Source organism: Ornithodoros turicata, chromosome 5 (assembly GCF_037126465.1).
Source record: "Ornithodoros turicata isolate Travis chromosome 5, ASM3712646v1, whole genome shotgun sequence".
Classification (NCBI taxonomy): domain Eukaryota; kingdom Metazoa; phylum Arthropoda; class Arachnida; order Ixodida; family Argasidae; genus Ornithodoros; species Ornithodoros turicata.
This window is the reverse complement of record NC_088205.1, coordinates 19,900,869-19,926,242: the sequence shown is the minus strand read 5'-3', so window position 1 is coordinate 19,926,242 and position 25,374 is coordinate 19,900,869. Positions and strand designations below refer to the sequence as shown.

Genomic DNA, 25,374 nt, shown 5'->3' with positions numbered 1-25,374 from the left:
TCATCGTTAATTTCTTAGGCAAATTGAGGCTTTGTATGTATTTGTCCCCTCTATGTTGTTCCAGCCTCAGAACATCGGTTCTTTCATCTTCGCTCTTCACGCCGTCGCGGGGGCTCGGGCTGCAGCTTTCCCGCAAATGGGAATTAATGGTCGCGTCAGAGGTTATGTCAGACCGGGGTCTTTGAAGGTCACATAGAGGTCAGTCAAGGAGCGTGTCATGTAGAGTCATCCGAGGGATGGACGATAGAGTCTACATGGATGACTCTATTCTGTTTAATCCCACTCCACTATCTGTATTTCGGAGAAGAGCTTTTGATTTTCTCGTACTTCTTGAGGGAGCGTTCCTTCTAGAGGCCTTTCTCCGAGGCTTTTCAAAGGAGGCTCTTTTTCAAAGGAGCTTGAAAAAGTTCTTAAAAATTAGGGCGACAGAGTACCAAAACTAAAAGTCAGTAGCAAAATGTGCCACGCGTGCAACTTTCCTTTACGAAAAACAAGGGGTCTGTGTCGACCATATAGCTGAAGAGTAGCTGACGGGACTGTCCTTCGAGCACAGATACTCACTACATATCTGTCTAGATAGGGAGAAAAGTGAAAATAAACACAGAGGCAGAATCAATTTCTATGACACTCGCACCTTCATTTCCGTAGGAGCACTGCTCACATATCATATAGTCATAGAAATTTTAAAACACTCGCGAGGTCACTAGATACAGGAATTGCCCATCCAAAGATTCTTGAGAGTTCACAGGAGTCCAGAATTGCAGCTTCACGAAGTCCAGCACCTGGTGTCCATAGACTGCACTATCACTGTCTCACGGGATGCGGGTCGCATCATTAACTGTCTGTACACAAGTAGTCCGTCACGCAAGCAAGATATACTTTCCTATGGATTCTGACAAGGCCCACGCTTGCTCTAACACATTGTCCCAAACTTCGTCTAGCGTTGATTCCTGAGTTTCGAGGACTAGAAGGAAGTTCTCGTCGTACTCCTCTTCCTCGTCGTAGTTATCCGGCAGGGTGATCTCATTCGTGGTCGTCGTAGTGTTGATGTTGTTGCCCTTCTTGAGGCAGTCCTGAAGCTCGAAGTCGTATTCCGGTTCAAGCTCGTCGTCGTCCCAAGAAAGAGGGCAGTATATTGTCGAGAGGAAGTCCACCGCCATCCTGTACAGACCTGCGGTTGAAAGAGGGATGTTTGAGTACATTGCGGATGGCATTTCATGTGAATCAGTGCAAATGGCGCGCGCCCCAGCAGCGTGCAAATATAATGCAAACCAACCCTTAAGCGAAGACGTAAGCATGTTTTTCTGGCGCCTTCGCCGTTTCATCTGGACAACTGGAGGCAAGCACTCGAAGTGCCGCCGGTCCACGTGGTTGCATTAACAATGTTACGCAACGCCGCTCATACAGATTTCTCGACGCAGCGGAGCTCAAGGTCGCCCGAATGAGCAGTTGGGAATGATGGGTACCACAAATCGACGATGTCGAAACAAAAGAATTGGAGGTGAAAGCATAGGTTTTCTCTCGTGTTGCTGCCTATAAGACAGGACTAGTCTCAATGCTTGAGCACCGTCGCATTATAAAAATATCACTGCATGACCCCAAAGAACGAAGAGGAGGTGTAATGGTCTCCGGCGAAGGAGTAATAGACTGCCGTTGAATGATCTAGGTACATGAGCGGAGATATATATACGTGGGTGGCCTTCGCTGTTGCATTTTCAGTTATGACTGGCGAGGGTATCAGTACGTCGGGCAGAATTTATTGGGTTGGTCATGCGTGTTGGTGTAGCCATTGAACGTAGGGCCGTCAAGCGTGTAACGTGCCTTCTTCTCACTAGGACGTAACGTATAGCTTCTCAAATAACATTGGGTTCAATGCTCTTTGATAAGTTGATACCAGCGGCATGACCGAGCAGGTTAAGGCGTCCCGTTCGTTGGTGGTAGCCAAGGTCGTGCTGAAGACTGGGGGATGTGGTGAGTAGGAATCCTACCACTGGCTGCTTTTTTTTAAATTTTGTGTTAGTGCCGCGAAGCACCTGTGGCTATGAGCGGAGTACAGGCGTGGACAGATGGAGAGAGGACAGGAGGAAGGAGTGGGGGATAGGGCGGGGGGTTAGTATGCGTCCTGGGCCAACTTCAGGAGGAACTGTGCCGACATTCGTCTGGGAAGTCTTTGGAAAACCCAGGGAAAACCTCAGACAGCACAGCCGGCCACAGGATTCGAACCCGTGTCACCTCCCAGTCTCGGCGTGGAAAGCGATCATCCAAACCACTATGCCACGGGAGCTGGTCCACTGGCTGTGCTGTCTGAAGTTTTCGGTTTTCCGAAGACTTTCCAGACGAATGTCGCCACAGTAGCCCCTGAAGTCAGCCCAGGACGCATACTAACCCCCCTAACCCCACTCCTTCCTGCTGTCCTCTCTCCATCTGTCCACATCTGTACTCCGCTCATAGCCGCAGTTGCCTCGCAGTGCTAACACGTAATAAAAAAAAGTTGACATGCTTGAATAAAGGAGAGTGAATAGATACACCTCCTAGTCTCGAAGGAGGATCGACGCCAACGAGCGTCCCAAGGTGAACATACAGTATTGCGATACAGTAATTCTCGATTGCGAGAAATCTATCTTTATTTGCCGCTATGCGCAACAGATACGTTTCTAGAGACACTCGTTATTAATGCACGAGTAACTTTATTCCTCCCTACGTTATTGGCACTTAGAAACGGTTGCGACAACACTTGGTTGGGCAGTTTGGGCAGCCTTGAAATGCGCTCGCTGGATGGCATCGTGATTAGCATGCGTTCTGTGACTTGCCCAGGATTAAGTGGGCACTAAAGTGCTCACCCGATCTCAAGGAATGTAAGTTCACGTCATTTTGTGTCAACAACTCGTGCTAAAGCGTAACGTGGTTTGGAATGCACGAATACAACTATACATTATTCAGTTCAAACCTGACATGCGCTGGACTTTATGGGCAAAGTACCTCAAAATTGTACTTCAATTAAGGTACCAAGTACCTGGCATCATTAGTACTTCAAGTATACAGTACAAAGTAATAATTCCAATTGTACTCCAGGTAAAGCACAAAGTATTAGGCAAGGTACTTGAAGTAGTCATCAAGCACGCTGCCAATTTAATTTGTATCACTTTGCATTTCACTGTTTAGTAGCTATGTCTTGCTTTTTTAGCGAAGCTTCAGCCAGCAGTCTTGGCAAATGCTATGAAGCCACCCTATAGGTTAAGTGCTAACCCATGAATATGAACTGTATCACATGGTATAGATTGCAGTTACATGTACAGAGGCAACCAGTCAGCTGAGCTGCGATTATGCAAAATAGTATTATACCCTGCTGATCCAAGATCACCCGCCTATGGTGCCAAAACAAAATACAAAACAAAAACAAATAACAAAAGAGCACAAGCCAACAGAGCTTATACATTTCTGGGCATTCCTTGCTGCTTTTTATAATTGGCCTCGAGGACATGTGGTGGCGCCCTCTCTCGGAAGCCGATCCATGATGCCGAATGAGGGATCACGTGAGCTACGTGAGCTGACCACCACAAGGGGAGTGTATTTGTTGTGCAGTTTTTGGTGGTTTGTTCTGAATAATGAATGAGCAGTACAAGACCATGCTAAAAGTGTCCTTTAACTGGCGCAATAGAACGCACGGTCAAATAATTTTTTTAATGCATTTACGAAGCTTCAACAAGTCATCAAAGTGTAAAACTGCAAGCGCCAGGTCCCTGCAAAACTCCGTTTAGAAATTTCCACAAATCTGTGGAAATTGTGAAAATTTATACTAATCGGATGTCAGTGAGCTTAACCGGTCCCAAGTACGCTGATAGACTGTAATCAATGCCACCAACCCTTAGAAACACCTAATAACAACATGGAGCCATCCACCGAAGCTATGTAATTCTCACTCACTGCATTACCCCTGAACGGGCACCTCGACAATTTTGTAGAGTTCTGAAATGCGTATTAGCAGAGAGCCCAATAAAACAAGAGAGATGATTATTTTTCTGTGCGTGCTACAAGGGCCGTATGTACCAAAAAAAGTTTGAACGCATTGCCTGATCTCTGTCTGCGGAAATATCCTGCACAAAGACGCTCGTTCTCCAAAGCGCCGTAACTTTTGGTGCGGGATCGTCGTCTTTGTTTTTAGATGCCACCCGGGACACCTATCGTCGCGATACTTAGTTAAACAACAGAACACTGTTTCAGAAGTAAAATGTAGGTGTCGGTGCTCTTCATGTATGCGTGTCTTTGCAAATTGTATGCGTGTCTTTGCATTCCATTCATTTAACATAAGCATAGAAGCACTGGTAATTTTTCAACAGTTCAATCCTTTCAACAATGGATTTTCTTCAACAAATATGCCCTTTAAAAGCACAAAAATCATTTTTGGTAAAATGTCAGGTTGGGACTCCTGCTACTGTGTTCCACTAAAAGCGCTAAAATGACAACAAGAAAAGGAAAACACATAGATAGCGCTATCTGTGTGTTTTCCTTTTCTTGTCATTTTAGCGCTTTTAGTTGTGCGCATTTTAAATATTTTTTTGTGATTTTTTGTGTCGGGTGTCCATGTTTCAGTACTTGAGTACTTGATGGAAAAAAGTACTTTAAGTGTACAGTAATAAAGTACACAATGTGAAATATATACTTAAAACGTAAAGTACAAATATTCGGAAATGTACTTAAAGCACTATACTTGAGTACTTCGTACTTCCAGTACTTTTCATCACTGGCTGGACTCTTACAGACCTTTGGCAGACTCGACGCACGAATCGACGCTGTACGTCGTATAATGGGCTCCCGCTGAGGAGTGTCGAATAGGTCCCTACTCCGTACATAGCGCTGATACGGCAGACGCTGGCCTCCCATCTTCCCGTATATACTGCGTGGGATATACGACTCATCTGAGGAGGTGCTGCAAAGCACCTTAGAAAAAGCCTTAAAGTATGCTTAGGTGTACCTCGTGCCGCTTCGAATGCAGCCCAGATAACCTCCAACAGATATCTGGCGAACGTGGAAAACAGTGCGGCACTACATCCGTCTCTGCACTCTAGCACGCAAAGTTACGAGTCGAAACTCGCGTTACCTGATTGCTCCACATCTTCGAGCTTTTCCGAAAGCAATCCCTCCTCGAACGACCCAGCATCCTTATGCTACCTAAAAATTGGTGTGACAGTGTTCGGTGTGCACAGAAGGTTAGTTCAGCCACCTACAGCGCTGAGACAGTACTGTCTATCTATGATGGAGAATAACCACAATAGAGCAGCTATTTTCACCGATGGATCGACGACAGCACCTTGATCCACGTCTGTGGTTGTCCCCGTCACCCCGAACACAAGAGGGAAGGAATGACACGGCTGTCCCACAGACCATCCTCAACAACGGCAGAATTAGTAGCTATATTTCTCGCTCTTCAATATGCTGTTACATACACGTCTGCAGCGGAATGGGTCCTATATATATAACGATTCAAAGGTTCGACAACGAGCCATAATATCATTCCTATGTAATGGATGTAATGCACTGACAGTCCACAACATTCTGGCTGTGTGCAAGCAATCCAGATGCCGGTCATGACATCATACTACAATGAATTCCCGGACACGCATGCATACGGGACAATGAAGCGGCTGATGAAGTAGCGGACCTTGCACATCTGTCCTCATCGAAATATCTACCATACGCCAAATAGATGTGCAAGACCTATTGAGATCTCTTTCACAAACTATGTGCAGACGGCAATGCAATGGCTACAAGGCGATAGGCACTCCTCGCTACATCTACTAGGCCCGGAGCTGAAATTTAGTGTTTCGTCCACGGTACCTCGAACTGTTCTGACTCTTTTGCGTTGGTTCCGTTTGAATGTCCCGTACAGGCACCAATTCCTCCATCAAATTGGGAGGGCTGATTTAGTGAACTACACAGTTTGTTCAACCGTGGAGGACACTGGACACATTCTCGTGCACTGTTCCAGATATGCACCGCAAAGGGCCACTACGAGATCTGCTGTCGACCGATCGGACAAATGAAACTTTGAACTTGTAAAAGTGCTTGGTATTTGACCAGCTGACAAGAGGTACGCTGCCTTGTCAGCGCTTGAAACTTTTATACAGAGTAGTGCATTGGAGACAGTGTACTTGGACATGGAACAATCAAACAATAGCAGTAAATAGAAGGGGGTCCTTCACTTATGACAAACTTGAGCATCAACAAGTGGGATCGGGCACTTTCTTTGGTGGGGAAACTGACTCACAGATCAATACGGGGATACTGAGCTCAAGAAAAGTACCTGTGGTCCTATATGCTCCACTGAATAAATAGCTTACGACCAGAGTGGCGTCAATTTCCGTTAGGACCTCGTACGGTTTTTTGTGACTCCGAACGGAGTAAAATATGTTTAGCCGGAGGGCCCTTGAGGTTATCTTTATCATCAGTTTATCAACAAGAGGCAAGCTGTTCACGTCACAACCACCACCAGGTTATCAGCACTGCGAGGAAACACCAGTTATGAGAGAGGGAGGATTCGGAGACAGGGGAATAGTATGCATGACCTTTCAGTCTTTAATTGATCTTTGAGATATTTTCAGGTTGGTAGGGAGAATGTTTTATTTTTTTCGGTGATAGAGAAGCACCTTCGTCACAACAATGTGGAAAGGAAAATTTACAGTTTCTAGGCGAGCAAACGACTCTCTGGCCAACGAAATTGGCACTAATTTCTACCATGAAACAATGGGGAATCCTGGATGGCCCGTCCATGTGTTCCTTGGCATTCGTTCAGTATGTTTACTTTTAATCAAAACGTTTTTCTTTTTTATTTTTTGTCTTTACAAGCTCAGTGCACGCAAGTCACGCCGTCGGATGCACGGTCGTGTAACTCATACCTTAGTAAAACTCACTCATGCTCAATATGGCGAATAATCTGAGCATGAGCAAGCAAAAGGGGATAGCTGAGCAAGGAGTGAGCTTCTGGCTTGAAGTATATGTATTCTTTGTAGGGACTGTTTTACAGGGTACGCCCTAACGGTCCCGCTCTGCACTTTGCTTTGTGGATATATGAAAATAAAAATTCGTGCATCCTCGAGTCCACCGAGGATGAGTGAGCAAACGTGAATATCAGCATGAACAAAATTCATTCATGTGCATGAGTGAGAAAACGAGGAGATCAGTGTGAGCAAAAGTCACTCATATGAACATGCTCATTCATGCTCAGTATGGCGAATGAGCTGATCATGCGAGTGCGCTGCAATGATGCTCAGTTTTGGTGAACTGGGCACGAGCGAACTTGAGTAACGCTCACGCACCGTGAACTGAGTAGTCTGATGCAACCCTCCGTATACTCCGATTCCAGGTAAACCACTACCATACACGTTACGTCACAACCTACATCGTTTCATTTTTACTTCACTTTACCTTACTCCCCTGTCCTAACCTCCTTTCACCCTCACGTAATACCCATCACATGAACTCAACTGTCCTCATATCATGCTCTGCTGTTCATGCTCTTGACAACCTAGAGATCTGTGAGACGATACGGTAAGAGCGTAAGCACTCGGAGGGCTCAGCCAGACACGGTAAGCCAAGCCGAGGATGAGTGAGTGAGCAAGCCAGAGAGTTGAGCAGGCAATGAGTAAACAGAAGGAGAGCTGAGCACGGGGAGGGTATATGAGTGAGCGACAGGACGAGTGCCCACCTCTGACCCATTTTGATCAGACGCGAATGGACATTTTTCTGGCCCTGAAACGACGCAGCAACTTTGCAGCAAACGCACGCGGGTTTGAAATCTCATCGGCCGACAGATAAGAATATGCAGCGATGTTACCTCTCGACGGGCGGTAGTGACAGAGTTGGTTCTACTGTACAGCTATACTTACTTCAGAACAAGCGCCACAGTTTCGACGTACAATTCCACATTGACGAGGTTCGTCTGTGGAAAACAGGAATATAAATAATAATACTTTTCTTTTTATTCAACAGTGCCCTACGTAATCTGCGATGGTAATTGCTGACGTCAATGTGTTGCCACTGGACATCATGCGCCTCCCTGATGCGAACTTGGACTACAAACACACAAAAAACAAAGTGGCCACAGAGATGCGAGAAGCAGTCTTGGGTAAGTTACTTCTAAAAAGTAACTGAGTTACAGTTACAGTTTATCTGCCCAAAATAGTAACTAAGTTACAGTTATTGTTACTTTCTTGGTCGCGTAACTAGTTACAATTACTGAGTGAAAGTAACTTAGTTACATCACAGTTACCATGAGAGGATGATACAATTGTTAAAAACATACATTTATTTACATTTACTGAAGTGCGATAGAAGTTGTCTGGCAGTTAACCAGAAGCAGTATAACGTAATACGCGGTTATCCCACACGGAAAAATACGACATGTGCATGCAACTTGGCGCATTGCGGTGAAAAAGAAGAGCACGGTGACACGAACGCGTTTCATACCGTGTTGAGAGAGAGACATACACAAGAACAAGCAACTCTCCTCAAGATGCTTTTTCAGGTTTGAAGTTGACGTCCTGTTTGCCCTGTACGTTTTATTCCATAGCGTGCACTTTGCAATTAAATTATTCTCGTCCTTCCATGATAAAAACTCGAAGGTTGCTTCACATAGCGGCCACGGAAGCTTAGGATAGCAACAACCGGGGCAGGATTAGCCATTGCACCGGTCGGAGCGCATGTGAGCTGACCGGAAAGTTTCTCTTTGTACATAATCATTCCCTTGTTCATATCCACCGGAGGCAGGATCCCGTGCAAGGGCAGTGACACTGTTACTCACATATGACTCACTCCGATCGTTGAGGGTCACTAACTTCAAAGAATTTCTGTTCGCAAAGTTGGAATTCCCTGCTTGGTTAAGAGCCCAAGGCACGGGGCACATACCTATTACGGATAAAACGAAGGAAGACACTGTTACGGGGAAATAGGGGAAGGTAGGGGAAAAAAAGAAACGACATTTATTCGAGTAACTAGTTACATTTTGCAGTTACATTCACAGAAATAGTAACTAGTTACAGTTAAAAGCTACTTCTCTGAAAATGTAACTAGTTACTGTAACTAGTTACCCCCAAAAGTAACTAGTTACAGTTACAAGTTAAAAGTACCTTAGTTACTACCCAAGACTGGCGAGAAGTGCTCAAATCAGCCATGTTTACTGTTTTGAGGAAGCTATGTACCGGTACATAAACAAGTTTGGTGGCCGTGCTTGGAACAAGTTCGTCAGGGGGCTTACGTAAGTTGGAGGTTTCACTCTTGTTTTTCGTAGCTGTAATGAACGTTACATAATTTATAAGCTCGTGAACAAGAGAGCTTCGTATGCACGAAATGAAACGTTTCAGTAAATGGAGAAAGTAATTGGCTTCTATTTTGGTATAAGAACAGTGGATCGCAGCCAGGATTTCAGGATTTTTTATCGCACTTTGTAGATATTTTTAGGATGTATAATAACAACGAAAATAGCTCATCCGCGCTGAGCTCCTGCCCTAATTAGTCCGTGTCTTACTTCGTCATACTACATCCGTATTGTCATATTCCACAAGCATGAATGTCTTTCACGTGGGCCATGCAACCTAATAGTAAAGATAGTTTCCACGTGCTTTCTGACCTCCTCCAATGATTTCTGCTGTGGAAACGTTGAAATCGTCGGTCGTAGCCAAGGTCGTGCTGAAGACTTGGGGGAGGTGGTGAGTTCGAATCCTACCACTGTGCTGTTTGAGGTTTTCCCTGGGTTTTCCGAAGACTTTCCAGACGAATGTCGGCACAGTTCCCCTTGAAGTCGGCCCAGGATGCATACTAAGCCCCCTGTCTCCCACTACTTCCCGCTGTCCTCTTTCCATCTGCCCACATCTGCACGCCGCTCATAGTCGCAGTGGCTTTGCGGCGCTAACACAGAATTAAAAAAAAAAACCCGTCAGGCGGTTTTGCGAGAGCACTTTTCAAACTCGAGGGCTAACTGATATGAAAAAAGCCTCTTTTTTTAAGTTCCCTGTTAGCATCCGCGCAACAACGGTGGCGATGAGCGATGTGGAGAGAAGAAGAACGGATAGGAGCAAGGAATGGCAGAGAGCGGGGACGTCCTGGGCCACCTGTCCCATGCAGTCTTGTAGAAAATGTCAGACAAGCGGTAGTATATAGGATCAAACCCCACCAGCTAACCGACAAGCGGATGCTGCCGGACAAGCCGCCTGGTAGAGAAGCACCGAATGAAACACTGAAATAATCCTCGCTCAATAGAAAGATGATTTCGGCGTCTTCCAACATCCCACGAATGCGACGGAGCCAACGCGATATGCATGAAATGTCACCACGAGAAGACTCTCCTTATCAATATCAATGCCATGAACGGCAGTGGTTAATCGCCAATGGTATAGCAAGCCTACGTGAAGGGATGGATTGATTGATTGATTGATTGATTGATTGATTGATTGATTGATTGGTAAAAAAATGGAGATGTTATAGTCCGAAGCTACTCGCGTTATTGAGGGTTTATTATATGCAAAACAAATGAAGGGGAAGGAGGGTGGGGAAAAAAGAACATGACCATCCATACACTTTCGTGAGGCACACATGCCCACACGCGAGTGGGAAAAACGTGAAGGGCCTGAATCGCCAAAACCACTGGGATAAGTACGCTCACATATCACCAACTCATCATGTTCTTTCTCTTTTTCTTTCTTTTTTTTTTTCAGTTTACCGTTGAATAAAATCCATCGAGGCCAGTGATTGGCACCTGTAATAAGACACCGTAACCCCCAAACTATCGACTCAACTTATTTATGATTACGTAGCTTTCGAACATCCTTGGGACATCGGCAAAAAGAGAGCTTCCAATATGCATCTCATGTCACGAGGAAGAACTCCTCCACGGTTCTCTACCTATCAATGCAACGATGCTCTCAGGGATGTAAAAATAACCTCGAGCAGTTCTGTATAACCGCGCAACGGAGTTGGAAGCGAAACCTGCCATTCTCCAAGACACGCGACTGCAACATTACCGTCTTGCGGAAATCTATTTTCAATGCCCGACAGAGATTTATGTAATGGAGCCACACCGTGTGCGTACGCCAAGGACAGAGGGCATTTGGGAAGGTCAGTGAATGAAGTCTTGAGTAACGTTTTATGCGTCCTTTCCCCGTGTGGCGGGCTGGAGGAAACGTAACGACATAAAGCACGAGATCTGCGGTTGTTGCGTTGATGAAGCTTTGGTGAAGAACTGTGAGCAAAAGAGAAATTCGATGGATGAGTATAAAATTCAACAAAAATATAAAAGCGAGGAAATGGTAAGTTTAAAACAATGCGGCCAGTAAAATCAGAATTCTGGAAATATTAGTAAAGGCTACCAGGTTGTCTTAAAAAAAAAAAGGAAATGTACTCATGAGAATTTATGCTCAGTTTTTCCGGTACTCTTGTACCGAACTTTCAGGGAACTGCACTTGAATCTTCCTAGGGATGCGGCACACTCAAGCTGCTGCTCTCTGCAACTTTTCTCTTTTGTTAGGTGCGGTTCCTCATCGAGAGGAGACTGCGACATCCCTGCACTCGACACCCTACGTTCGCCATCTGTACAGTTCATTCTATAACATGGAAGAAGAGTGCTGTACGGCCGCATGCTCTGAAGGTAGCAAAAGGTACATATTATGTTTCGTTTCAAACACACTATGCCTACACACAGCTTAATTTTCGTAACGACTATTTATGGAATATGCCGCCGTTGTTCTATCACGTGTTTCCTTATAATTATTTATTTATAATTATAATTTAAAAAACTTGAAAGAATGACGCATGAAATACAAAGTATTTTTTTTCCGCAGTCTTGGGGGCCCTAAAGAAAACACTTCGTTATCGAAAAATTGGAGACCGAAGACGAGGACTTGCCTACAGGCTACAGCCGGGCTTTCCCAGATGCATGGAGTTCTCCCATGTTCTTCCTCGTCTTTTTTCACGCGTTCATGTTTTTTTTTTCCTCCGCGAAATATATATTGTACAGGAGCGAGAAAGTAAGGACCAATACTAAGTGCATTCGTGGCACCAGCATGGCGAATTCCGGTGGCCGTTGTCGTGCAGCGCAGTGTAGTGTGCCTGTGTATGGTCGAGCGTGTACAGGGTGTCCTTTTTTTTTTTTCGGTACAGATTTTTCATTAACAAAACAGACTATAAGGGCTATAGACATCCTGTTTTCACTTCTATCATCTCTGGGCCGGCGGACGTTCTTGGCCATCTGTTGCTGAACAGTCGAATGACTAATTACCTAAAAACCATTTATTAACTTTTTATTATAAAAGCTAGGAAGTCGTCCCAATGAGAACATCTGTTCCCTTCGGTCACCTGATACCGTAGCCGTTTTCAGAACAAAAATCCGTTCGATAGATCGTCCGCAAAGAATTCGTGAATGAACACTTTTTTTTTTCATTTTTTTTTTCATGGCGCACCTCCAAAGACGCGTCTTCCCTTCACTTGAATGTGAAAGGGTGGAGGAGCACAGTGCCGCCTCATGTGTTGAAGATGAGCTTTAACTTGCGGAAACAAAAAAAAACAAAAAACAAATGTACATGGTGACGCTGTCGGAACTGCCCTTTTCTTGGGTTGTGTTTTTTTTCTTTTTTTTAAATCTTTTTCCAGGACGCAAGATGCGATAGTGTGCTCTTTCACCCTGTCACATTGGGGGTGGAGGAAAGACGCGTCTTCGAAGATGCGCAATGAACAAAATAAAGAAGAAAAAAAAGGTTTTCCACGAATTTTTTGCGGACGATCTATCGAAGGATTTTTGTTCTGAAAACGGCTACAGTATCGGGTGACCGAAGGGAACAGATGTTCTCATTGGGACAACTTCGTAGCTTAATTGAAAAGTTAATTAACGATTTTTAGGTAATTAGTCATTCGACGGTTGAACAACAGATGGCGAAGAGCGTCCGCCGGCCCAGGATGATAGAAGTGAAAACGGAATGTCTATGGCTCTTATAGTTTTTTATGAAAAATCTGTATAAAAAGAAAAAAAGACACCCTGTATATAGATGCTGGTGGTGACGAGACCGGCTCTTGTTGGCCTCACTTATCTGGGTAGCGTCACGACTGTAGCTAGGATGATATTGGATGATATGGTAAGAGATTGTAGCAACGAACGAAAAGCGAAGGGAAGAACCAATGAACGCAAACACGTTAGACTGAAGATACCAGTGTCTCGAACCAGGGCAACTTTCTCTGCACCACAGTACACATTGACTGCACACAGTACTGCACCACAGTACACATGTGTCCGAAGACACATTAAATGTTGCTGTTCTTTGAAATGCCTAGTTTGAGTGTTCGGGCGCTTGTTAAACGTGTTGGGCGACGATGTCAAATCATAAATTTTGTCAATGCTTAGATTTACAAAACTGTGTTACACACACACAAAAGAACGCGTTCGTCTATTATTCTGGCACTACCCATGTAATGACCTTTGTCATTAATAAGTCATAAATAATAGATAAATAGGCGCGGAAACGCCACAAGGCATGCAATGGCAACAAACCCAAAACGTGCAAGGCTACAAAGTGAGCGCTACGGATCTTCACATGATCATATCATGAAGATTCGTGTGCGCACAACCATTTGCAACACGCAGCGAACTTCTCTCACGTGGCAAGCCTTACCAAAAGTGCAACAAAGTATAGTGTCCCATCACGTTTCCTTCAGTCTACGAGAGGACAATCCGCGTTTCGCGTGTCTCGCAGCCATGCAGATAATGACGGGTGAATGTCTCCCGCGGAGCTATGGACGAGACAATCGATGCCGTTTTCGCTGGATGTGGTGTGGAGCGAAAGCTTTTCAAAGTGCCTTGAACGCCGCCGTCAATACCAAAACTGCACGTGTGATTCAGCATCCGGCGGCTATACGCTACGGCAGTACGACTCTGCGCGTGCCAGAGAAAAAAGAAAAGGTTGTTGTTGGTGATGAAACAAAGGGCCATTTCCTTTGTGGCTGAAGAAGAAGAAGAAAGAAAGGTTGGAGAAAGCACGTGACAGAGCGTCTGTCCGCTCAGAAAGCACAGCAATAAGGGGGCATTCGCAGGCGGGCAACAACACTATGGTGGAAAAGTTGAAGCAACGTGGATGGTGGTCGTGCTAGAGAAAGGGCTCGCAGTTGTCGGCCTTACAGATGTGGGCAACGTCACGACTGCCGCCCTGGTGGAATGTGCGTCCTGGGACGACTTCTAAAGGAACTGTGCCGACATATGTATCTGAAAGCTTCTGAAGAAACCCCAGTAAAAACCCCAGACAGCGCAGCAGGCACCCGGATTCGAATCCGAGTACCTCCCAGTCTCGATGTGAGACCGTTCTACGTGCACGAGGGAAAGGAAAAAGCCGTGAGGCTGCGCGAAAGGCTGACTAAAGGGCAACCTCCATGGAGCGAATTTTTTGCAACGAAGTTCGCGCGAGAGACTGCCACGCGCGTTCCGCCGCCAATTGTTTGCCGGCACCAGCTCCATGGGGCGAAAAACCAGCGGACGGCGTCGGGCATACGGGAAGTCATGCTGTTATGTCACTGTTGCTAGGGTATAAGGTGAATGCTTAGTGAAATCAGTTGCTCGGAAAAGTGCGTTTAATGTCACAAATTTTGCAACTAAATCCAACAACTGTCTGAAAAGGTGCGCCCAGTAACGTACCGAAAGGCATATTCACTACTGCGAAAGGAAAACGTGTTTCTTTGCAGAGAATGCCTCACGTTCTAGCGATGCAGTTGGCGAAACAGCGAGCAGACGACAGCATCCAGTTGCAAGAAGATGACGATGACGATGATTCACGAGAGCAGACGACCACGTGCATACGATCTGGCGTAGGTTCGTAGTGGAAGAGCACTTTGATTGGTTCATCTGCTGTTAACGCTTCCGGAATCGCGGACGCTGGGCGAAAATATCTGGCATGGGCAGATCGGCGGCGGACGCTCACATTTTTGACGCTTCGCGCAGGGCGTCCGACGCTGAGCGAAGTTCGCAGCTTTTTCGCTGTACATTCGCTCCATGGAGGTTGCCCTTTACTTGCATAGCGTATTTGCTTTCGCTTGGTATCCATTTCCACCATTCGCTTCGTATTCGCTTCGGTTTCAAAACAACTACCCTAGACGGGAAAATCCACGGGACCGGTAGAAAATCCAGCGAACCAGTAAGGAAGTGTGAAAGGAAGTATCTCTCTTCGAAACATCGACGGCTGGTACTTCCCTTCATACCCCAGTTATTAGCTTGTAATATCAATAGTGAGTTTTAGTATACCGTTGATAAGATTATCGTGTCTATCGGAACCAGTCGTAGTCGCGCGTGACTCAGAATCTTATCCACTGATTGGATCCGGTTGATACGGTTTGATGCAAGCCACCGTTATCCAACGGTCTGCTAAAACTCTATAATAACAGTACACCCGGTTCGTGTACCACGGTACAAATATTTAAATTATTTCACGCTCGAGCGACTCAAACTGTTTCTGTCAGGAGCGGATGCATCCAGAGACTCGGGGGAGGGGAGGGGAGGGGGGGGGGGGGGTTCTCTGTCAAAGCGCGTAGTGGGGGAGGGGAGAGAAGAAAATCCAATCTAACTAACGTTTTAGGGGAAATCCCCTATGTCATGAAAGCAATCGTAGGGGGCACACTCATGTTCATTGTTTTCTTCGGTAGCACAGTTGTTGCTCTGTCATCCAATGAATCGATTGGTTCCAATGATTAGCCGAGTAGCACAACAGGGAGGCAGCTTGATTTCGGAACGCAAAACTGTGAGCCGATCCTCGGAGCTTAGGCTTGTACTCTACAAGTGCATGATACAAGTGCTTCGATGCATAGAATATTGTTTTTGGAAAAATTTACTCCGAGAAAAGCAGTTTTCCCGAAGCAAAGCTCCCGGTTTTCGGTTTATATATGTTCCGAGGTATTATGAGATAGGGCGAAGATAAATCACAAAGAGAAGTTGTCCCGCTATTTCATTAGGTTATAAGCCAATTCAATTTTGTACTACCGTAATTTAGCTTGGCTTTCATTTTTGCCACATTTCGGGGGGGTCTCAAAAATTATAAGAGTCCGAAACAATAAATGTAACCTCCTCTGCCTCCATCTCACAGATGAGTAAATATAACGTGCGCTGAGTCTCAGACGAGTGTGTAAAGTAATGACGATATTGGAATGCATGTAACGTAATGAATGGCAATCGATGATATCTTGAACGGTGTGTCAAGGTTGCAAACACTTAATGCGAATGTCCGCCGTTTTCCTCAGAGGTTTCCTCACATGAAACACGTGCACAGATGGGTAATGGATGAGGAAAAATACCGCGTGTAAATTATACAGCAGCCAAGTTCATGATTTCAGCATCCATATCCAATGGGTGTAGTCTGTACGAGTGAGCACGGGCACCGTATATAGGCGTGTAGTACCCACACCCGTAAAGGGGAAACGTTGATGTTATGGCAACATGCCTAATTTTTGATAATTTTCTGTATCCCAGCTGTTTTCTTCTGTTTGCTTGAAAGCATTAGGGAATAGCAAGCCCACACCGTGGCTAACCTTTCCCTTCTCTTTTTTCTTACTTTGCATTAAACATATTCCCCCCCCCCCTAATTTTCAGCCAAACCTCGCTGGAAAACCCTGCGGCCACTACCCGCGTGTTTACGGTTAGTTTAGAAGCTAGACAAACTGCAAGGTTTAAAACCTTGCACTTTGATATTTGCGCTCCGAGATCTGGGATCGGAGAGATTGTCGAGGCAAACACACGACCAGTCCCTTCTGGTGATGAGAACGGTTTCCTCTCTCTCGTGTGCTGCCGGTTAGCGAACCCCCATGGTGCCCTTCACGCAGCCGCCTTTTCTTTTTTTTTTTTTCTGATCGTGACGTAGATTAAGTTTGTTTAAAAAAAAACCGATATGTTAGTCCCGACAAGTGGGATGTTTTGAGATATTTTCACTTTCTTTTCTTTTTCAAACACTATGAAGGATAACAATGATACTGTAACTGGCTGTCATTATATTCGTACGTATTTTTCTGTGACATGAAAATATCGAATATTTCACGGTTTCTCAATACCTATAATCAACAAAATTCCATGATACCTAGTCATGCACTTCGTACAGGAAATATGTTTCGTTTCTTGCAAACCTGAATGTGTGTAGTGGAGAAAACGTTTGAAGCCAAGATGTGAAATACTCGAGCATGGTGGTTGTGAAAGGGCTCACGGTTGTCGGCCTCACATAGGTGGGCTACGTCACAACTGACGCCCTGGGGAATGTGCGTCCTGGGCCGACTTCTAAGGGAACTGAGCCGAACATATATATCTGAAAGCGTCGGAGGAAAAGCCAGGAAAAACCCCAGACAGCACAACAGGCACCGGGATTCGAACCCGGGTACCTCCCAGTCTCGACGTGACGTGGCCAGCAGGCTAACCAATGAGCCACGGGAGCTGGTAAATACTCGAGCAAATGCTCACAACACGCTTAGAAACCTAGTTCCAAATATCCAACGAGAAGCAGCAACCGGTCCTGCAATCTCAATCAAGTTAGCAACCGAAATATCTGGTGCGCTATATTTCCCTCTCATTAGTTATTTATTTTTCTTTTCATGCGCTATATCTTCCCAAATTACACGTATTTGGAGTATCCCTGACCGACGTGGTATGAACTAATCACTTCATGTTTTCCTTTTCATATCTCATTTAATTCAAGTATTCTTGGAGAAGACATATAGGGCGCAGACTAGCTGGTTATATATGATGGAAGAAAAACCATGAGACAGAGGAACGCGCAATACAGAACAACCTCGAACACAGTTTTTCCAAAGTTCGTTGTTCTGTGTTGCGTGTTCCTCTGTCGCGCTGTGTTTTATCCAGCAAGTAGTTTTTCTGGATGCTTATAATTCATTCGCCTCCGCGGACGTCCACCAGGTGTCCAACCGCATCAGGCGAAGGTGCACCTTCGTCTGATGCGGACAGTCGTCGATGTTGTAACAGACCCTTGACGAAGTCACGTAGCTTGGAACGCAGCAAGAAAAGTTATTCGCGGAAGGGATTCTACGCAATTTTGTTGGCCAGAATACTCTAGTTGCACCAGGTATGATTCCTGAACGGAACGCCAGTATGAATGGAACGGGTCCGTGATTATTAACGGAATCACCACCACTAATCATCATCATCATCATCAGCATCAGCATCATCATCGCCATCATCCTCCTCACCTTCATTGGCATCATCATTACAGCAGTTTTCCACCAAAGTAACTGGTGCAAGTGATGTGGAGTTGCGGGCCTCACACTAGTGAAGCCAAAATCACAGTTTTAGTTTTTCTTAAAACCAAACCAAGCCAATAACGCCATCTTTGTTTTCGTTTGCCACAAGGACAAGGTTGGGTGGTTTGCCGGTTGGGTGCATGTCACGGGCACTGGGCAAGGTTTGGTAAATACATAGATGGAAAACGCGACCATCCCATTAGAACATTTACAGTGCAAACATATTTTATCCTCATGTACCTGTCATGTGTATTCCTTGCACGAAAAGAATTAGTGTTACAGCGGGTTCATTCACAGTTAATTTAAGAGTAAATTAACTTTGATTCGTGCGTATAAACATCTACAGTTTATAGAGGAGACAGAGTTGGACATCCGCGGGGCAACTTTGACTAAACAGTTACAGTCTCGCAGGCGTGTGCTGGCACGTGTACGTTTAATGAAGTAATTAACTTTCTCATTATATAAACCTGGGCGTCACCTGAGAATCTAATCACATGCTCATTACTAAGCATCCGGGAGTAGCCAGTCCCGAGTGGCGCGGGACTAACATCTCCGTGATCTCAGTTGCCTCGCGACGTAAACCCCCAATTAATAAAAAAAATTATACTAACATCTCCATTCTTTTTTTCTTTTACAAATCATCCATATTTGACATATTTCACTGCTCATATGCAACCAGTTTTCATCACTACATCACAGAAAAAGACATGGACTGAAAAAAAAAAAAAGACCCCCCCCCCCGCCGCTTTTTTTCCTGTGCACCCCATGCAAGGTTGGGGGAGGGGGGGCATCTTGTTGTTCCACCGCCAGACACATGTGAGAAAGGATAAGTTCAGCTGCTATGATGTATCTAATAATGATCCCCCATTTTTCGCACCCCCACCCCCACCACCGCCATGCTTACGATTCTGGATAAACCACTGCGCAGAGCACTCACCGAAGCACAGTAGATGACACAATTACGCATTGGAAAGCACACTTATAAAAACTAAAGTCACCTCGGCTCCTGCGATGAATCATCAGATATTCGGTCCTCATCTGACCGTCCCGGTATCCGTAAGACAGAAAATACACCACGTCCTATAGCCACCGAATAACGCCGACACGCACGTCTCGTAACAAAGGGGAACTTACTCGTATCCTGAAGAGATTGAAAATCCAGTCTCGAAATAACACTCCTACCACCCAGAACGGCTTAGAGGAAACTGGCGACCTTCTTCGTCGCCGTATATTTTATTTATTCGCCCGCAACCGGGTCTGCAGGAATCCGACCTTCTCCGACGGAAGTGACCTCACATGGCTCGCCGCGGACCAACGTCACTTCCTTGAACGCCGTCTCTCCACAACCCAGAGCATAGTGTCGGAGTTATTACAGAAAATGTTGTTTTTCTTTGTTTTCCTGGAGTTGTCCACTTTTCAAATTGAAGTGGACGGTGCCGAAGTTTGGACGAAAGCAGCTGTTTGAACATAGCCGGAACTTTTTGTCCCTCGGCGAGTCGCCGGTTGGGACGATAGCCATCGGAGAGAGAAAAAAATGCCCAAGGCAAGCTTGTTGCGTGTTTCGCCTGAGTTGCATAAGAGTTGTGCAACAACTTGATTGCAAATAATGAAAAAGAAGCCGTCCCCTGTGAGTCATACTCTGCAGTGTCGTGGTACGCTAGAAATAATGGCTGTTCGTCATTTTCTCGGGGATGATTTTCCTTTTGTTAACTTTCCGTTTACTTCCCGTGCCTCTCAATGAAGTTGCGTCCAGTGGAAGTTACCAAGCGTAGCGAGCTGAGACGTTCCAGCATATTCCTTTACTCGTATATCGACTGCGCGAGCTCATCTTATTTATGTGTAAAAAAAAAAATGATACTCCCGTAACGTGCCACCCTTCTCGCCACAGAAAAACGAACGAAAAAAAAAAAAAAACATCACTGTGAAAACAGGCCTCGCTAAATCCGTTCGGTGCTGAACCCAAAGTTGCGGACCCGGCCAAGAATTTTGGTAGCACAATACAAAAAAAAGGCATGTCTAGCTGGGTAAAATTAATCCGTCACTCGCGATCTTATGTATTATACAGGGTGTGTTTTTTTTAATTCGACACAGATTTTTTACTTATAAAAGCTGATGCCATCTAGGCCGGCGGGTATGCGGCCAGGCGGACATGCTGTAGCACAATGTGTGCAAATACTGAATGACTGATTCGCTTAAATTCATTAATTGAGTTATTAAATATATGTTTTCTCGGAAATGCGAGAAAGCAGAATTGGAGCTAGTCATTATTGAAATCTATCCTCCGTATTAAATACCACGAGAAGCGAACGGACGAGATATAAATTGTCAAGTTTCGCTATGCAAATGAGTCGAAACCAGAACTACGCACTTTTCGAGCGCAGAAACGACGCGACCTTCGCTTATCTAGTGGTGATGGAACTGCTTTCCGTAGCTGGCCACGCTTGGGTGGGCAACGTCACGACTATCGCGGGGGGGGGGGGGGGGGGCGTGCATTCTGGGCCGCCTTCACTGTGCCAACATTTTTCTTGAAGCGTCTGAGGAAAACCCAGGGAAAACACCCACACGGCACGGCCTGCGCGCGGATTCGAAACCTGTTCACCTCCCAGTCTCGGCGTGGAATGCCATCACCGTTTCCCAGAAAACACCTAATGAATCTGTTAATTAATGAATTTTAACTAATTAGTCGTCCAGTAGTTGCATACTGTTCAACAGGAGCATTAATTTGAGTAAATTCGGCACGCTCTTCGCATTGGTGGGGTAAAAAAGTGATCTTTATTTGGCAAATTTCCGAGATCACTTCGCAAAAATTGACATAACGCATGGTTACATGACATGCACATCAGGAGGTGGCAAAACCTTAGTAAGAACAAATGCCGTTGACCGCAGGGGAGAAGAGAGAAACAAGAGAGAAACTGATGTTCTGAGGCTGGAACAACATAGAAGGGACAGATACAAACAAAGCCGGTAATCCAGAAGATGTGGGTTCGATCCCTACAGCTGGCTAACCTTTTCAGTGACTTTCATCTTTCACCGTTGACCGCATGGTTCGATGTGGCGTAGTTGTTTTTATTAAAATTCAATTACACGTTTTCTGGGACATCCTGTACTTTAAACCTTAAGAAGCGAACATGCGATCTGGTGAACCTCCGTTACACATTACAAAAGTAATTGACCGTCAACAAATTCCATAGTACTAATATTAATGCACTGTGACTGAGTCCCTTCGTAACAATTACCATGAGAGTTGTATCAAATAAAAGGGCCATATAATCCGTATCGTATCCGGCGTGAATAGGCGATGACAAAACAGGGTTTTCTGGGAGATCTTTCTCTTCATCTAAGGCATATACATCCTGAAGTATCCAAGTTGCGAAAAATGAACGTTTCGACCTCTTTGGGCGGTAGATGGGTCACTGTTAATGCGTCACTGTAAAGATCCACGCAAGAATATATATATGCAATGTAGCAGATAGCTATCGTTTCTATCGAGCGTAATCTGTTCAATATTTATCGCAGACACCCGAGTCGCGATGAGTACAGCCCACGTACAGCAGCAACAACGTTATTTTGAGATGATGGATGGGGAGTTTCATCGCCAGGTACCCCATGTTTCCCCAGGTTTCATAGCCCATGTACATTTCTTTTTCTAGATAACAAATTGCGTTAGGATAAACCGGCGTCGAATGTGGCACGTGTTTGTAGCGATGCTGCCGTGTCGACGTAGTGCGGATTAGAATAGATGCATATCCCACGTGGTCAACAATAAACGCGTGCAGTGACAAAGAGTGAGGCCACTTGTTTTATGGCTCACTTCCCCACCGGCACTATTAGATATGAAATGAATAATGATACAAGTCCTCGGTGTCACGGAGCCGCAATTTCAGCGCGCCCAGTAAATGGTGGCTACGGCGACCGCAAATGGAGGATTCTCACCTCAACCGAAGACGCAAATGCTGAACTAATACGTCTTTACTTAAAACTGGCCCCATTTCGCCTGACGCCAATCACCCACCTCCTTAATCCGATAACTTGGATTAGGCGGAACCGAGGAACAAGCTACCCCAAACCATTTATGCGTAAAGGAGAAATGAACAGGTTTACACCTGCCAGAAAAGGTCACCACAACCACCACCATCACCACCACCAAAACAACAATAACAACAACGATTAAATTATGAATGATGTGATGGGGTGTATCCCCGCATGGGCTGCGAGACACTGCCGTGGAGCCTGTGGGTTGATATGATTTTATGAGTGAGGATGGCGTGCCCAGGGCCTGCGAGAGGGTGGGGTAGCCGGGGATGGCTCCCCGGGGTCCGGGCCACTCATGGCATGACTCAGGTACTCTCGTAATCATGTCAAGGAATACTTGGATTATGTTATCGAGACGTGAGGAGGGGGTCCGGACATGACATCATTTCTCTCGCTGGCCCTGGGCACGCCCACGAAGGCATCTGGAAAACAGCTTAGAGTTTGTCCAGTAGGCCGGTGGCTGTGAGATTAAAAGCCACGAACGATCGAATAGCCCAGCGCTGATGAGCGGGATTGCGCCAAGGTCCAAGAATCTTGGATGTGCTGAATGGTCTTCTGTCGATGGTTTTGAGTTGAGGCACAAGTGTTTGTCGTTCATTCGTGAAGCGTTGGCAGGCCATCAGGATGCGCTGATCGGTGACCGGGAGAGCGTAGGTTGTGAATTTACTAATTTCTTCTGTCTTGCGCTATTGCATTTTAGTCTGGGGCACTGGAACGCTGAGAGACATAACTAGTTTACTGACCCTACAGAAACGGGCAGTGCGTATAATAGCCGATGTACCTTACGATGCACACACACAGCCTTTGTTTACCACTTTCAAGATAATGAAGATAACCAGCATGTATAACTATCATATGTTCAAGTCTTTTCTAGTTGCCACACGACAAAATAATAATCATATGTTATCATTGTTTGCGTTACGACACTTGTCACAACGTACTCGTCACTGTGACAAATGGACAATACCCAGGTTTAGGACCAACTCAGTGTTTCCCAAACTTTTGGCGGTGACGGACCCCCGGAAGCGATGAGAACCAATTCACGAATCCCCCCCCCCCCCCCCCACACACACACACCGTCACAGCCAGTGCATAACCAGCAACCTCGTCAGCTGCTGCGTGCTTTCAATACAGCTTGAGAAACGATTCCGGACTGGTTTCTTCTGCTTGTTTGTATGTGTATGACGCGGACAAACGTGCATTGCAGGACTTTTCTATCAGAAACTGGAAGCTAGCCGTTGAAGCATGCTTGTAGTAATTTTGGAAGTTCTGGGTGTTTGGAAATTGGGCAGCATGTACGAGCGCGTGTTTGTGTGGACGAAAATCCTCACTGAAATGTGAGCGACGGTCGCGGACCCCCACGGACACTCTCGCGGACCCCCAGGGGTCCGCGGACCACACTTTAGTAAACACTGGACTAACTAGGGCCATCAGTCTCTGTCTCATACCCTTCCGTACGGTTTGAACAGTTTTCATACCTAGAAGGTAGGAATGACCTCTCCTTTTCTTCCTTAAGATCGTTGTTTATTCAGTAATTTGATATTTCGGGATAGCAGCTCAATTTCTTGTTGTTTGCTACACAATGTAGTATTGTGCAGTATTGTACATACCGACCTACACACATTGTAGTATTTTGTCATGGTTGTGTTAGTCTTAAAGGTTATATTTTAAGGTTAGGTAGTTTAAAGGTTAGTTTTAAAATAGCGTTCCATATTTCGCACTACATAGATGATTTTGTTCATTTGCTGCATGCCGTCGCGACGATTATGTTAAAGTGGTAATTCCCTTGTTAAGTAGCCTCGTGCTTTTTGGCTTCCCACTGATTGTATTCTTTATGTGGAAGTTGCAATAAAGCATCGTTTATCGTTATCGTGAACGCAATGAGTTGCTGACGCCCAACCTGTAGCGGAACGAATGGGTAAAGGCGACGTTCAGCTGCACTCGACGTACAAAGGACGTGAAATGACAGAGAAGCCTGCTTGGCATACTGAAGGACATTGTGGGGACATCCGCATGGAGGAATTATCACTGCATGATATCTTGACGCCGCTGTTGACCGGCCAGCGTCGACACCATTGCCGAAAGATAGGATCGCCTCTCACCTTTTGTGAGTACGTTGGCATGGCCTGCACTTTTGCCATGGCGTGCATCACTATTACTAAAAATATCAGTAAAATCAAATACCAAAAGTTCAAAGAAGAAGGCGCATTACAGCAGAGAGGAACAGGGCAGTGTCCCACTCCTACCAAATCGCGTCGCAAAGAGTAAAGCTTCCCTTCACGGGAAACTGTCCTAAATAGGCCTAAAAGTACAGTGGGGGCAAATCACACTCTCAGTGCACATTTCGCACATTGGCTGCGTTCCAATACCTCGCGCCCGCGAAGCCGCCTGACTAGGCAGCTGAGTAGACCCCTTTGCTTGTCACTATTGGAACAGGCTTGCCTAGCCGAGGCGCCTCTGGCGCCATCTCGTTGCTCACACAAGAAATGCGTACGGCGCAGGCGCAGCAGGTACTAGCGTTTCCCGCTGTCACCATCCCGGCTGTCAGATGGTCAGGCGTATAACTAGACTGCATCGATGCGCACTAGGCGGTAGCCGACTGAATAACGGACTTGGCGAGATTTGGAACGAGACTTAACATGGCGGCACTTCCGGTTAGACCGCTAGGCAGTCGACTAACCGGGTTTTGGAACGCAGCCATTATTTCATTTCAGGCGTATAGATACAGGAACCTGTCGGTGCGGCCCCATGCACGTGCCATGTACGCAGTATGAAGCAATCCGGTCAATAGGATCTTCACGCTTGCTTGGTCACATTATTTGTCGTCGAGTATACGACCTCGTACAACCTTTTTTTTTTTCTTCGTTTGATGACCGACACGTGTGTTGGCTAATCACATTCATTTCGCCATCGCTAAATAGACGTCTTCTTTTTTATTTTATTTTTTGATCGCGTAGTGTTCTGTGCTCCTTCATAACCAGCGATTACACACACGATTTGAAAAAGCCAGCGATGCTGTTTGTCGAGAACCCGTCAATGACCGGCCCGCGGGAATTTCACTTGGCAACAAACGCTTCCAAGTCGGAGAAC

General features: G+C 45.7%; 1 protein-coding gene across 3 annotated transcripts; it reads right to left on the bottom strand.

The window, feature by feature from the left end:
- Positions 1 to 612: 612 nt before the first annotated feature.
- On the bottom strand, positions 613 to 19,518 carry LOC135395360 (uncharacterized). Of its 3 annotated transcripts, none has more exons than XR_010423037.1 (2): positions 19,387 to 19,518; positions 613 to 1,171 (listed from the first exon to the last, which is right to left on the bottom strand). XR_010423037.1 is itself a non-coding variant. In XM_064626600.1 (2 exons), exons 1-2 carry the CDS (start codon positions 19,288 to 19,290, stop codon positions 861 to 863), a joined length of 351 nt encoding a protein of 116 aa, XP_064482670.1. In that variant the 5' UTR covers positions 19,291 to 19,374; the 3' UTR covers positions 613 to 860. The 3 variants fall into 3 exon arrangements, 2 of the variants coding, with proteins under 2 accessions (XP_064482670.1, XP_064482669.1); XM_064626600.1 differs by lacking the exon at positions 19,387 to 19,518 and adding an exon at positions 19,251 to 19,374; XM_064626599.1 differs by lacking the exon at positions 19,387 to 19,518 and adding an exon at positions 1,277 to 1,527.
- Between the last annotated feature and the right edge of the window lie 5,856 nt (positions 19,519 to 25,374).